The sequence below is a fragment of the Chiloscyllium punctatum genome, chromosome 8 (assembly GCF_047496795.1).
Source record: "Chiloscyllium punctatum isolate Juve2018m chromosome 8, sChiPun1.3, whole genome shotgun sequence".
Classification (NCBI taxonomy): Eukaryota; Metazoa; Chordata; class Chondrichthyes; order Orectolobiformes; family Hemiscylliidae; genus Chiloscyllium; species Chiloscyllium punctatum.
The window spans coordinates 24,727,032-24,742,569 of NC_092746.1; the positions used below are offsets into that span (position 1 = coordinate 24,727,032).

The 15,538-nt window shown below is 38.2% G+C and overlaps 1 protein-coding gene across 1 annotated transcript in view; it reads right to left on the reverse strand.

Moving 5' to 3' along the window:
- Positions 1–15,538, reverse strand: part of LOC140480417 (ubiquitin-conjugating enzyme E2 E1-like) — a 133,842-nt gene that overhangs the window by 11,768 nt on the left and 106,536 nt on the right. The window contains exon 4 of the mRNA XM_072575253.1: positions 3,791–3,923. Coding sequence (XP_072431354.1) covers positions 3,791–3,923 — 133 coding nt within the window. The remainder of the gene's footprint in view (positions 1–3,790; positions 3,924–15,538) is intronic.

Below are 15,538 nucleotides of genomic sequence, written 5' to 3' on the forward strand. Positions count from 1 at the left end.
CAGCAGACTCAAAATTGTGAACAGTTCTGGTTCCCTTGTCTAATGAAGGATATTCAGTCATTGAAGGCAGTCCTGAGAAGGTTCATTACATTAGACTCAGTTATGAAAGCACTTTCTTTAGAGGATAAGTTGAGGAGGTTGGCCCTGTACTCGTTGAAATTTAGAAGGAGAGAGAAGACCATACTGAAACGTAATGGATATTTTGAGAGTTTGACACATGTGGAAAAAATGGCTGTCCTTCTGGAGGAATCTAGAACCAGAGGGCATAATCTTAGAATAAAAGATTGCCCTTTTAAGAGAGTAGGAATAATTTCTCTCAGAGACATCTTAAGAATTCTTTACTGCAGAGATCTGTTGAGGCTCTCTACTCAGCAAGATTAAGATAGATATATTTCCAAATCAACCATTAAGGGGCAGGAAAACAAGTTGAGGATTATCAGTTCTGTCTAGATCTTATTGAATGGTGACATTCAGGCTCAATGGCTTACATCTGTTCCTCTGACATATGATCTAAAGACATCATCTGGTATAGCACTATCATAGTGATTAAGAATGTTGTTTGTGTAAGTTAAAACTAACTCTGTTTCAACTGGTCTTAGTTAGGATATACAGTCTCATGATTAAGAAAATGAATTTTATGCCTGTTTTTGGGTGAGGATGAAGGGGACACGTACAAGCAAATAAAAATAAACTCGCCATTTTTCAGTTGTGATTATAACCTAGCATGTTGAAAAGAGTGGCGTAAAATTTTATTAAGCTTGGTTGTGATGACCTCCCAGAATCAAATAGCAACTGGACATCCACTACTAATGATTGTTACAAGGTAAATGACCAGTTAGTCACGTCAGAGGCAAATGCCAAATAGTAACTAAATCATACCTCTGTGTAACTGAATCCTCATAACGGGAGGGAAGCAACAAACAAGAAAACAAAAACTAAATAGTGGAAAATTCATTCTACAAGTTACTTTTCTTCAGGTAGTTCTAATTATCATTTAGTCTATGCATTACAGTAAATGAAATGGTGTTGCTAGCTCTGAAACTGAAAGGTAAACTGGGCAAATTTATAAGTGTTTAAACCCCTGTGCCAAACACATGATGGTTAGATATTGGAGTTGAGAGTAAAATCTGAAAGTTTGCCCATTATTCTCAACTTGAAAGTGTGTCAGACTGTGAGGATGATGTCACTACTTGCAACCAAAGGTAAGCTAACAACAGAGGCACATGGGAGATGATACAACCCAGCAGAAGTGACAGAGAACTTTGCCACTGAGTCTATGGTGCTTCGAAGAGAATGGAGGGCTCATGTTCATAGATTTTTGAAGCAGGACACAACAAGAGTATTTAGAAAAGTATGATGCATTCTAGGTTGATAAATAGAAGCACTGAGTACAAAAGTAGGATGACTATGTGGAATCTTTATAAAACAGTCGTTAAGCCATAACTAGAGTACTGCATCTAATTCTCAGCATCACACTTTAGTGAGGCTCATCAAGATTTACTAGAATAGTTCCAGGCACGAGGAAGCTTAGCTATATTAAGTTGAAAGTGATCATTGTGCTTTGCAGCCAGAAGATGGGATGTTCGATAGAGGTGTACAGAAATATACAAGGTTAGATAAAGGTAAACAAAGAAATGTTGTTTCAATTAGCTAACAGTATATTACTATGGCACATAGTTTTAAGGTTCCAGGCAGGACATATGGGGGAAGTACTTTTGAATACAACACATGGCAATGAACTTGTACACCGTACTTGCTACCCACATGAATAGGTATGAAGTCAAGTCAGATACAGTGCTTAAATTTCAAAGGTGAACACTACATCCATTTCTAGTGCTACAAAATACAGCAAAGTACTAAGAAACCTAAGAATGTTAATGACACTAATATTGCACCAAAGTTGAACTTCTTCACAAACATTTCATTACCCCTCAACTAGACTCTTTGGAGTAGAAAACCATTCTCCCTTGATAAGAGAAACTGATGGAAGCAGCAAGAATTTTGGTGTTTTCAAAGTTAACTTGTGTCATCAAGTGTCAACAGTGGTATACACAATGTAAAATCTCATCATTAATGAATTAGGAGTAGACTAATTGGCTCTTCACATCAGCTCCGCTATTTGATAGAACCACAGCTGATCTGACCACGAATTTAATTCCATTTTCCTGTTTAACCCCATATAATCTTACATTCTTGATTAACAAAAAAGACAACCTAACATAAAAATAATGTATGGAGAAACTCAGCAGATCTAGCAGTATCTGTGGACAGAAAAACAAAGTTAGCATTCAAGTTGGATATTAATTTCTCTGGAACCGAAGACAATGGAAAATAATGATTTTAATGTTGTTGACAAAAGTGGACGAGGAGTGACTGGAAATGATGATGAGAGTGCCCAGAACAAAAAGGTAAAAGGAGTGCTAATAGTAGGTGCAATTTGTCCAAAGAAAAAAAAGAGAGTTGACCTTGCTGAATGGAAATGAACGTAAGAATGACACCAGGTGGGATGGGGCATAATCAAAATCAAGGACATATCAAGGCTCTGAAATAGTCAAACTCAATATTGAGTCACGAAGGCTGTAAGGTGCCGAAGCAGAAAACTAAGTGCTGTTCTTCCAGCTTGTTTTGGGATTTGGAGCACTGTAGCAGGCCTCAGACAGAAATATTTGTATGACAGCAAATAGGTGTACTGAAATAGCAAGAACATGGAAGGCCAGGACCATTCTTAGCAACAGAGAAGCTTTTGGCAAAGGAGTCTTCTAGTCTGTGTTTGGTCTCTCATCTACCAATGTAGAAGGTACCATATGAAAAGTGAATCAGAAGACTAGATTGAAACAATACAGAATCCCCGATTTACGAAGTCTGACCTTGGAATGCTCGTATTTATAAATGCAATTCATACAGGGGTGCAATTTTAAAAGACTCAACATAAGAGCATTCTCTGTACTTAAGAACAGGTGTTCTACATTTTTCTGTAATGTGTTTCAATTTGCATACAAATCAAATTGGGAATAGACTCCATATTGGAACCTGTTCATAACCCAGAGACTATCTATAAAAGAAAAGTTCCATTTCACCCGCTTGGTGCATTTGTGGCTTTGCAAAGGAAGAAGGGAGATAGTAAATGGGGAAGTAAAACACTTTCTGCTTTTGCATGGGAAGGCGAGCTAGTGTTAGGAGAGGCTGAGGAGTGGACTAGGGTGTCACAGACAGAACAGTCTCTATGGAATGCTAACAAGGGAATGCAGGAGATGACGTTTTTTGGGGGCATCCTGCTTGAGGTAAGGACAGGCAAAACCATATTGTTTTTCTGGGACAGAAGGGAGGGGATGAAAGCAGAAGTGCCAGAAATGGACCAGGCATTGCTAAGTGTCCTGTCAACCACTGGAAAAACAAGCAATATCAATAATGGAATGAAATCCTTCCAGGAAGCAGGTGTGAGGAAAGGCTGTTAAAGTAACTGTGGGAGTTGGTTGCCTTTTAACATATATTGATGGCCAGCATACTCGAGAAATGGAAACAGTCAAAGAAGGAAAGGGAAGAGTTAGAAACCAGTCAAATAAATCTAAAAAAAATTTTAAAAACTTTGCCTCTCCCGCTTTCTGGAGAATTCCATACTATGAAAAAAACTAATAAAAAAAACAACACAATGACAAGTGATTCATATTAGAAATGAGCAGAGACCAATTTTCAATTATTATAGCATCAAGCTCTTAATAAAGTAACAGTACTTTAAAATTATAAATAGAATGAAAATACATGAAGCATTCTGTTAAAAAAGGCCCCTTACCTTGGGTGGTTTAAAAGGATATTCTGCTGAAAATACAATGTCCAGAAAGAACACACCACCTTCATAAACTGACCCTGGAGGCCCCAGAATTGTTGACCTCCACTCATAAACATTATCGCCTTTTGGTCCAGCACTGAAAAATGTTTGTAAAAAGAAATTGTAACAGATTTTAAAATAGATCATCAATACTTAAGTTAAACTTCAGACATATTCATAAAATGAACAAAAACAAATTTGTTATTTTCATTTTGCATAAACAGGAGTCACACAGCTTATGTAATTTTCATACTATTTCTATACAGGATGTGGGTATCTGTGGCTAGGGCAACATCAACTGCTCATCCTGAATTACCCTTGAGAAATTGATGGGAAGCCACCTTCTTGAACTTCTGCAGTCCCTATGTTGTAGATATATTTAAAGACTTCCAGGCTTAATTAAATGTTTTTTTAAAAAGGCTTAATTAAATGTTTTTTTTTAAAAAGTATCTGAAAAATACTGGGGAGAAAAAAATTTCTATTCAGCATTGTAGCTTTTTAAAGAAAGTTAGAGGGGGAGAGAATAGGATGGGGTAAGGAGGATGGAGGAGGGAACAAGTGGGGAGGAGAGGAGACAAAGAGGGGATCGAGAAGAGAGAGAGAAGATTTCTATTCAATTTATTTAAAAAGGAACAAATAGAAGGTGAGTGGCTCCTTCTGAACATGAAAATCTGTATTCCCTGGGATGGCAATCCAGTAAAATATCAGCATGTTTCAGTAATGACCAACCCTACAAATTCCATTTAATGTTTACTAACAAAATGGCAATGCTGCTCACAAAAAAGTTGATCAGTTAAGTTTACACTTGTCCCATTAGTCTTTTATAATGGTCTTAGCCACACTTTTCTTCATAAGCTGCTAATGAAATGTGGCTACTAGTCTGGAGGAAATGATCAATTTATTGTAGTTTGTTTTATGTCTTCCAGTATAATCGTATAAATTTAAAAATCTATACTGAATCATATCATAGCAAAACATGATAGCATGCATCATCAGAACACTTAGATCTAAGATAATTGGCCATGCTAAATTGCCCATAGTGTTAGGTAAGGAGTAGATGTAGGGGTATGGGTGGGTTGCGCTTCGGCGGGGCGGTGTGGACTTGTTTGTTTCCACACTGTAAGTAATCTAATCTAATCTAATCTAATAACATGTTAAAAACAAAAATCATTGTTTAAACTGTCAAACCCAACTTCAAAATGGTGAAAAAGATTATGAAAACACAGAAGAAAAACTAGCACATAAATCATTTCAAATATTGAAGACAGAAGCATATAAAAAAGTTGCTTAAAGGGAATGTCAGGAAAAAAAGTGAGCCAATCAGAAAGCATTGCAATTTTTATCCCATACTTGGTTGTACAGGTAACAGCAATAACAAATCAACTCTTGACATCTAAGGAGTTTTGTTATTAGAATCATAATAATTTAGCACTGTAGTGTAAGAGCTGAAAATTGAATGATTAGCTTATATAGACCAACATTCTTTCTTGATCTTTTCACCATCTTGAGCACCCCCATTTCTTCACAACTCAAGTCAAATGAACGATCTTAGCCATCATTCCCTGAACACAACCCATCACACCCTTTCAATTTTCAAAAGATCATTACGGATGATGAAGGCTATTCAATCGATTTTAATTAATCCTTCCTGGAGGATCTTAAAGTCTTGCCCCCATTCCTATCACACAACATCCAATTACTTAAGTGATTGCAAATTTTTACAGAAAGACTAAGACTCAAACTTCTAGAAAGTATAGAGTTAATCTGACCACTGCAGTTTAGCGGGGTATTTAGCCAATAATTTAAGAAATCAACATTAAATATCAAGTATTTCCATCAAAAAATAGAAAGTTGACAATAAACAGGAGGTAAGCTAACTTCATGCTGAAAAGCACGTTTCTTGTTTACACTTGCCTACTGGCTGGGTTTGTAGTTATTGCATGGTTCATGATTCAAATTTCCAGTATCCACAGCCTTTCCTCAGTCAATTGCCTTCATGTTTTCCCTTGGAGACCAGACAAAGTCATCATGGTAGACTTTGGCCTCAGTACCTGAATGCTTGGTCTGAAAATAATCAATTCCTTTTTTTAAAATCTCAGCACACACTTTTATTTCCTTTGCCAGAACTCTAAAGAGTTTGTTTTGGCATTTTCCATTTTTTTATTTGTCCAAAGTGCACAAAGACATACAAAAATAATTTCCATTTTATCCTACATCGTTGAAATTTTAATTTCTGGCTTCATAGGTTCCTAAGAAATTGAACTATTTATTTAAAACTGTATTTTTGATAGTTGCAGCTGGAATAGCAGATGCAAGAAACAGGCAAGCTTAAACATTTTACTGAAGAAAAATATATCTGAAGATCCAAAAATGATTTTAAGAATCATTATAATACTTAAGTTCTGATTACATTTTGCAGTAGGTTCACTCTGGAATACATGTGAATTTTCCAAAGCATTCCAAGGGACTCTACTCCTTTCTTATTACCACCTGAAGAAAATGTATTATCATTTTATTAGTACACTGCTCAGTCTCTTATGTTGCTGGACACAGGTTATCTAATTTTAATTTGTTGGCCAAACAGGGTTGAAGGATGGAGAATAACGCAGCCAGAATGAGAAGGGCAGGGGAATGAAAAAAAGGACAGCGATACTGAAGGAAAAATTCAGATCCAAAGCTTGGATGATTTTCTCTCTCTGCTATTTGGGGTGAAATTCATGACATTGTAGGCAGTGAACTAAAATTGAAAAATTAAAATAAGTTTTTATTAGATCGCAATTCAGATTAATTACTTGGACAAGAAATTAGCACATGACAAGTTCAATTAAAAACTCACTGACAAAAAAAAACTGATCCACCTCTAAATGTTCTATCAATACTAATTCAAATTAGCCTCCAGGAAATTCGCTAACATGGTCCTGTGCATTGCCTTATTGCCTCAAAATAAAATTTAGTCAGTCAATCACCTGCAGTGATCAAATGGAAGAGATAAAATCTAATTCGACAATTAGTGCATCACTCAGTACATGCATTTTCCGATGGGTTGCGTCAGGAAATTAGCATACAGGAGAAATCACAGACGCAAAATCACAGCCCAATTCTCCTTCAAATTTGGAGTTAATGTTCCACTTTTCCATTACTAAAAATATGAGTTTGTTTATTAATTTGATAAATTCTTTCTGACATATATTTTTTCACCTTTCTTGCAATTTGAAAGTAATTTTAATATAATTTACATTTGTACAGAGTAATTGCAAAAGAACACACATCAAACCACTAACAGTATTCAATGGATAGGACTGAACCAAATTGAACAATTATGTTATCACACTTGCTGATTTCAAATTTTAAAGCTTAAATAAGAACTGAGAATTATATAGTTCAGACATTTACAAAACCAATAGTCATGATTTAGAGGTGCTGGTGTTGGCCTGGGATGTTAAAAATCACACAACACCAGGTTATAGTCCAACAGGTTTATTTGGAATCACTAGCTTTTGAAGCATTGCTTCTTCATCAGGTGGTTGCTCCACAACCACCTAATGCAGAAGCAGCGCTTCGGAAGCTAGTGATTCCAAATAAACGTGCAAAACCAACAGTGGTTTAGGAGCATAACTGGGCCATTCAGCCCATCAAATCAGTTCTGCCATTCAATGAGATCATGGTTTATCTGATAATCCTCAATTCACTTTGCTGCTTTTCCTCATAACACTTGACGTCCATTACTGATAAAAAAAACCTTTCTCAGCCGTGAATATACATAACAGCTTAACCTCAACAACTCTCTGTAGTAAAGAATTCCACATATTCATTCCCATAACATAAGAAATTAGTCCTCATCTGTCTTAAATGTGCGGCTCCTTATTTTGAGATTCCGTTCTCTGGCACTAGTTTGTTCCACAAGGGGAAACAACTTATCCACATGTATCTTGTCAAGGCCCCGAAGAATCTTGGATGTTTCAATAGGTTACCGCTCATTTATCTAAATTCCAAATAGTACTGACCCAATCTTTTGAACCATTCTTCATAAGACAGTCCCTCCATAGCTGGAATCAACCCAGTGAACCTCCTCTGGACTGCCTGCAACGCTGATTATCTTCGTTTTTAGATATGCAACAATTCTGTGATGCTCTCATCAAATCTGTCTTGTAAATGCAATTTTAAAACAAAACTGGAACAACAGCATTTTAAAAAGGAGGAAGATAGACAAAGGCAGTGACCACATGGGAAATTAATCAAATAGAGAAACAAATCTGCACTCCTGGCTGACCCAGCAGTGAATCTGCACAGCTGACTGTTCTGCTGTTTATTTCAAGTATCTCTGGACATCGGAGTTTGTCTAAGATAAAATGAAATAAACAGCGAAATTCACAGCTGACCTTGGAGAAACCTGTGTGGGAGAGCTTACAACATGGGAGCTGCTAAATGATGTTTTGAAGTGTAATTTTACTGTTTTTTCTGTAAATCTACACGAGTGAGTAGAGTGGGTTCTTTTTTGATTATATGGTTTATTGAGATCTGTCTCTTGATTAAACTTCAAAAATATAAAACATAGGTATCAAGTTTGCCTGAAGCAGTGTTTTTTAGAGCAGTAAGACTGTGCTACTTTCTGGGTCTGTAGATTGTTAAGGTGCAAAGATGGCTTTTAGTGGAGTAATGTGCTCTTCTTGTAAGATATGGGAGATTAGAGAGAGTCTCCATGTTACTGATGATTATGTTTGCAGGAAGCGTGTTTGCAAATCGTATCGGACTGCATTGATTGGTTGGAGCGGCAGTTAGAGGCAATGAGGAATTTACAGGAGCGAGGGGGTGTGATGGATGGTAGTTGCAGGAAGGGAGATAAACCAAAGATACAGCCAAGTAGATGGATTTCTTCCAGGAAAGGTAGGAGGGGTAGGCAGGAGTCGCCTGTAGCTATCCTCATCTCTAACAAGTATGCTGCTTTTGAAAATGTAGGGGTGATGGACTCTCAGGGGAATGTAGCACTGACAACCAGGTCCCTGGTTCTAAGACTGGCTATAATATAATGAGGGATACGTCAGGTACCAAGCGATTGATTGAAATAAGGGACTCTTTAGTGGCCGACAGCAAGACATCAGAATGCTATGTTGCCTCGCTGGAGCCAGGATCAAGGATATCTCAGAGAGGGTGCAGAATGTTCTCAAAGGGGAGAGGGTCCAGAGGGGGTCGTTGTACAAATTGGAACTAATGACATAGAATCTCATCCTTTTGTCTTCCTGAGGAGAGAATATAGGAAGTTAGGCAGGAATTTTAAAAGGTTTTCCTTGAGGGTAACAATACTCCCGGTGCCACGAGCTAGTGATGGTAGAAATAGGAGGATAGAGCAGATGAATATATGGTTGAAGAGCTGGTGCAAGGGAGATCTATTTGCATTTTTGGATCATTAGAATCTCTTCTGGAGTAGAAGTGATCTGTGTAAGAAGGTTAGATTGCACCTGAATTGGAAGGGAACTAATATACTGACGGGGAGTTTTGCTGGAGCTAACGACATAGGAAAAGGATGAGATTCTGAGGAGAGAATATAGGAAGTTAGGCAGGAATTTAAAAAAGTGCTCAGGAGGATTTAAAATAGTAAGATAGGGAGTGTGACCCAGAGAGATAGTGAGGAAAGAGATCATTTGGAGACAGTACATTTGGGAAAAGGAGCAGATCAAAACAGTCAGGGCAGGCAGGAACAAAGCATAGAATGAGGTAGACTGATAAAATAAACTGCATTTATTTCAATGCATGAGGCCTAACAAATAAGGAAGATGAACTCAAGGCATGATTCGGAACATGAAACTAAGATATCACAGCAATTACATACGTGGCTCAGAGATGGACAGTACTGGCAGCTTAATGTTACAGGATACAGATATTATAAGAAGGATAGAAGGGGGGGGTGGGAAAAGAGAGGAGGGAAGAGTGGTGTTTTTGATTAGGGATAGCATTACGGCTGTATGTAGGGAGGATATTGCTGGGAATATGTCCACGTAAGTTTTTTTTAAGGTGGAACTAAGAAATAAAAAAAGGATGATCACCTTATTAGGATTCTGCTGTAGAACCCCCAATAGTCAGTCGGAAATTGAGAAACAAATTTGTAAGGAGATCTCAGTTATCTGTAAGAATAATAAGAGTGGTTCTAGTAGGGGATTTTAACTTTCCAAACATAGATTAGGATGACCATAATGTTAGAGGCTTGCATGGACAGGAATTTGTCAAGTGTGTATAAGAAAATTCTGATTCAGTTGTGGATGTTGTTATGGACTAGGCCAGACCACGTAAAACATTCTGAAGCAGGTAGTCCAGACCATAACTTAGCAATTTGTTTCTGTAAGTGTATAGTGAAAATTACCCAGAGTTAGGTAACTGGGTTGACTACTAGATTTTAAAACAGGCAGAAATGTATTCACAAAATTACACAATGAAACACAAAGAATAATACGTATTATAAAATATAATACGTAATGGCAATTACTTAAACCTGTGATGATGCTGGGATCAGACTTCCCCTTCAACACTTCACTAAATAACAAGTTTGCTCTTTCCCACTAAAATTTCGATGAGGCACTTGGTTAGCTTATCTGGTTGCCATGAGCATGAAGGTCATGATTCTGTGAAAACGTGCCTCAAATAACAATTCTCTTCAGCCAGGGGCAACTCCAACAGGTAACAACAACATAGGTATTAAAAAGAAAGGTGAGGTCCTAAAAGCAGAATGCAGTGAGTTGGGAAGCAAGCTGAAATGTGGAACAAAGATTGTAGTTATCTGAGGATTACTATGAGTGCTGTATGATATTCAGAATATAAATAGTAGGTTATCAGATGAGCATGTAGCTAAAGAGATGGCGCGAGGGGAAGGGTTTCAGATTCCTGGGTCATTGGGACCTATTCTGGGAAGGTGGGACCAGTACAAACTGGATGAGTTACACCTGGGGAATATTTGCTAGAGTGGTTGAGGTGGGTTTAAACTAAATTGACAAAGAGATGGGAACCTTTGCAAGGTTTGTAGCTCAGGTTGAGGTTTAGGGTGTAGGTTTGCTCACTGAGTTGTAGGTTTGATATCCAGACGTTTCATTACCTGGCTAGGTAACATCATCAGTGGCAATCTCCAAGTGAAGCGAAGCTGTTGTCTCCTGCTTTCTATTTAGATGTTTGTCCTGGATGGGGTTTGTGGTGATGTCATTTCCTGTTCATTTTCTGAGGGATTGATAGATGGTATCTAGATCTATGCATTTGTTTATGGTGTTGTGGTTGGAGTGCCAGGCCTCTAGGAATTCTTTGGCATGTCTTTGCTTAGCCTGTCGCAGGATAGATGTGTTGTCCCAGTCGAAATGGTGGTTTTTTTCCTCCGTGTGTAGGGCTACGAGGGAGAGAGGGTCGTATCTTACACAAACACCAGCTAGCCACAAAAAGACATGCCAGAGAATTCCTTGAGGCCTGGCACTCCAACCACAATGCCATAAACAAACACGCAGATCTAGATACCATCTATCAACCCCTCAGAAAATGAACAGGAAATGACATCACCACAAACCCCAGGAACCCCATCCAGGACAAACATACAAATAGAAAGCAGGAGACAACAGTTTCGCTTCACTTGGAGGTCGCCACTGATGATGTTATCTAGCCAGGTAATGAAACGTCTGGATATCAAACCTACAGCTCAGCGAGCAAACCTACACCCTAGATGAGAACCTATGCAGAGTCAGAGAAAGGGAATCAACGAAAATAACAAAAGACAGAAGGAGAATAAGTCAAAATAGAAGAACGATAGGCCAGAACCAAACAAGGCCACAGCCAAAAAAAAAGGAATGATACAAGGAATATGAAAGAGATGTTCTTAATGTACAGAGCATTCAAAACAAAGTGGATAATTAAACACGCAAATTTATGTAGCCAGCTAGGACACAGTTGGGATTACAGAGACATGGTTGCACAGTGACCTGGAATGGGAACGGAATATCCATTGGTATGCAGTATGTAAGAACGACAAACAAAAATGAAAAGGTGGAAAGAAAACAATATTGAGGAAATCTATTCGTTTAGACAATGTAGAATCGGAGAGAGTGGAATTGAGAAATAACAAGGGGCAAAAAAACATTACTGGACATGGTTAAAGATCACCAAACTGTAGGAATGGCAGTAAACAGGAAATCAGAGATGCATGCAGTAAAGGAACACGTGTAATTATGGGTGATTTTAATCTGCATATAGATTGGTGAATCAAATTAATTACAATATTGCAGAGGAGGAATTTCTAGGGTAGTATAAAGAATTGTTTTATGGATTAAAATGTTGCAGAACCAAGGAGAGGACAGACCATCTCAGACTGGGTATTATACAATAAGAAAGGAATAATTGGTAATGTAGTTGTGAGAAACCCCTTGAGGACAAAATGAACATATGATAGAAATCGTCATCAAGCCGGAGACTGAGATATTTGATTCTGAGAACAGGCTCCTAAATCTTAATAAGGGAAACCACAATGGTAGGAGGTGACAATTAGCTATTTTGGATTGGGAAATCTTACTGAAAGGTATGACAATGTATAGACAATGGCAAACATTTAAAGGACAAATAGGTGAACTATAAAAGTTGTTTGTTCACAGGTGGCACAGAAGTTCAAGATAGCAGTGACCAAATCATAGCTTACAAGGGAAGTTAGTGATAGCGTTAGGTGCAAAAAAACGAGGTATTCAAATTGGCAAGAAACAAATGACAAACCTGAGGATTGGGAACAGTTGAGAAGTCAGCAAAGGAGGACTATGGGATTAATTAATAATAAGAAAATACAAGAATAAGCCTATGGGGAACCTAAGAACTAATTGTAAAAGCTTCTATTGGTATGTAAAGAGAAAACGTTTGGTGAAAACTAATTTTAGCTCCCTTACAGTCATAATGGGGAACAAAGAAATGGTGAACTAAATTTATACTTCTGTCTTCACAAAGGAAGATACAAATAACATACCAGAAATGGTGGGGTACACAGAGTTTAGTGAGAAGGAAAAACTGAAGCAAATTAGCAAAAACTGAAAGAACTGCAGATGCTGGAAATCAGAAACAAAACCAGAAATTGCTGGAAAAGCTCAGCGGTCTGGCAGCATCTATGAGAATTGCTGTTGTTGAAGCAAATCCATATTAGTAGCGAAATAGTGTTGGAGAAATTGATGGGATTGAAAGTTGATAAATCTCCAGTGTACTTAACAAAGTAGCCTGAGAAAGAGTGGATGCATTGGTGATCATCTTCCAAGATTCTTTAGACTCTGTAACAGAGGAACTGGGGGTAGCTAATGCAACACCACTATTTAAGAAGGGAGGTTGAGAGAAAATTATTGAGCAGTGAATCTGAAGTCAGTAGTAGGGAAGACGCCAAAGTCCATTATCAAGGATTTTATAGCAAAGCACTTAGTAAACAGTAGTAGAACCAAACAGAGCCTGCAGGGATTTACAAATTTACCAGAATTCTTTGAGGACACAACTTTTTGAGTTAATTGGGGGAGCAGGTGGATGTGGTTTATTTGGAATTCCAGACCCACAGAAGAGAAGAAAATTAAAGCACATGGGATCCGGCTGAGTATACTGAGAAGGATAGAAAATTGGCCAGCAGACAAGAAACAGTAAAAACTTTCTGAATACTAAGTAGTGACTAGTGGGGTATTACAGGGACTGATACTGGGACATCAGCAATTCACAATGTATTAATGATTTAGATGAGAGAAATAAATGTAACACCTCACAATTTGCAGATGACAAAGCTGTATGGAAAGGTGATCTGTGAAGAGGATGCAGAGATGTTGCAGCATGATTTGGACTTGCTGAGTGTGAGCAGACAAATGCAAGGCAGATGCAGTATGTGGATAAATGTGAGGTTATCTACCTTGATAGTTAAAATAAGACAACAGATTATTATTTGAATGGCTGAAATTGAAAAGGGGAATGTTAATGAGACCTGGATGTTTTTATGCACCAGTCACTGAAAGTAAGCACACACATAGCGACAGGATTTGAATACAGGAACAAGAATGCCTTGCTGCAATTGTACAGGGCATTGGCAAGGCCACACCTAGAATAGTGTGTGCAGTTTTGGTCTCTTTATCTGAGGAAGGATGTTCTTGCTGTGAAAGAAGTGTAGCAAAGATTTACCAAATTGATTCCTGGGATGGCAGGACTGGGTGATACGGTGGCTCAGTGGTTGGCTCTGCTGCCTCACAGCACCAGGGACCTGGATTCAATTCCACTTTTGGGTGACTGCCTATGTCAAGTTTGCACATTTTCCCAATGTCTGCATGGGTTTCTTCTAGATAGTCTGGTTTCTTCCCACAGTCCAAAGATGTGCAGTTTAGGTGGATTGGCCATGTTAAATTGCCCACGGAATCCAGGGATGTTCAGGCTAGATGGATTAGCCATGGGAAATACATGGGTTACAGGGATAGCGTAGAGGTTGGGTCTGGGTGGGATGCTCTTCGGAGAGTTGATATGGATACAATGGGCATAATGATCTACTTCCACATATAGTGATTCTTTGATTTATAAGGAAAGATCAAGTCATTTAGGATTGTATTTACTTCTTCTATACTCAAAAACCTTGACATACCATATTTTCTCAGACAAAAATTTGATAAACAATACTTATGCAAACAGAATGTTTGGGTGCAGGTGCTGCATAATTGTCATATTCGGCTCTGAGTGTGAACTGCTACTGGCTTGTGTTTAGGGTAGTTCACTGCCACCAAACTGCTTTTCTATGTATAGTTTAGCTATTTTTAGTCAACCACTTTGGCAAGTGTTATGTTCTGAAGCAGGTGGAACATTAACCTCGGCCTCCTAGCTTGGAGGCAAGATCAACATTACTACCACAAGTATTTTCTAATCGACATGTTTAGAAACATTATGACACACATCTAGAGCAGGTTGGACTTAACGCAGGCCTCCTGACCCAGACATAGGAACACTGCCACTGCACAATAGCCCTTAAAAGATACTCCAGATGTTTTCTGGTAAATGTGCTGCAAAATTTTATTACACATCTCAGGAACTTGAACCTAAGCCCCGGTCCAGAGATAGAAATACTACCACAGCACAAGAACACCACCAAGACCCTCTAGATATTTTCCGATCAACCTGTTCTGACATGTATTGACACACATCTGGAGGAGGATTGAACTGAGGACTCCTGATTCATAAGTAGGGATACTACCAATGTGCCACAAGCCCCAACAAGATCCTCTATGCTGAGTCTAAAGACCTGTCTAATTATTAATGGTAGAGAACAGATCACTCGAGACTCTTATCTTTCGTGAACATAATAAGGTACAATGATGGCAACATTTACAATTAACATAAATTACAACTATCAGGAATCAGATAGGTCAGATCTACCTCCAGTGAAACCTCACGTCAGACTAAGTATTTCTTTACTTCGGACTGTGAAACATCAAGAGGTTGAGTGGGACGGAAGAAACTTCATCATTAACTTGATTAGCACCATTAACATTATATAATTTGTGTTGATACATTTGTTATAGTGAAGGTCTGAAAAATACAGAGATTGCTCAGCAGCTGTAAATGGTTCTTCTAGCTGATCTGCTTCAGCAGGTTGATTTCCCAGGCAAACTTTATGATCAAGTATGTTAGAGTCTTTTGGCAAAATCTTCCAGTTCTGACTACTTAAAAGCCTTTTCCTGCCGAGGCTCAATTATTTCAAGAGTC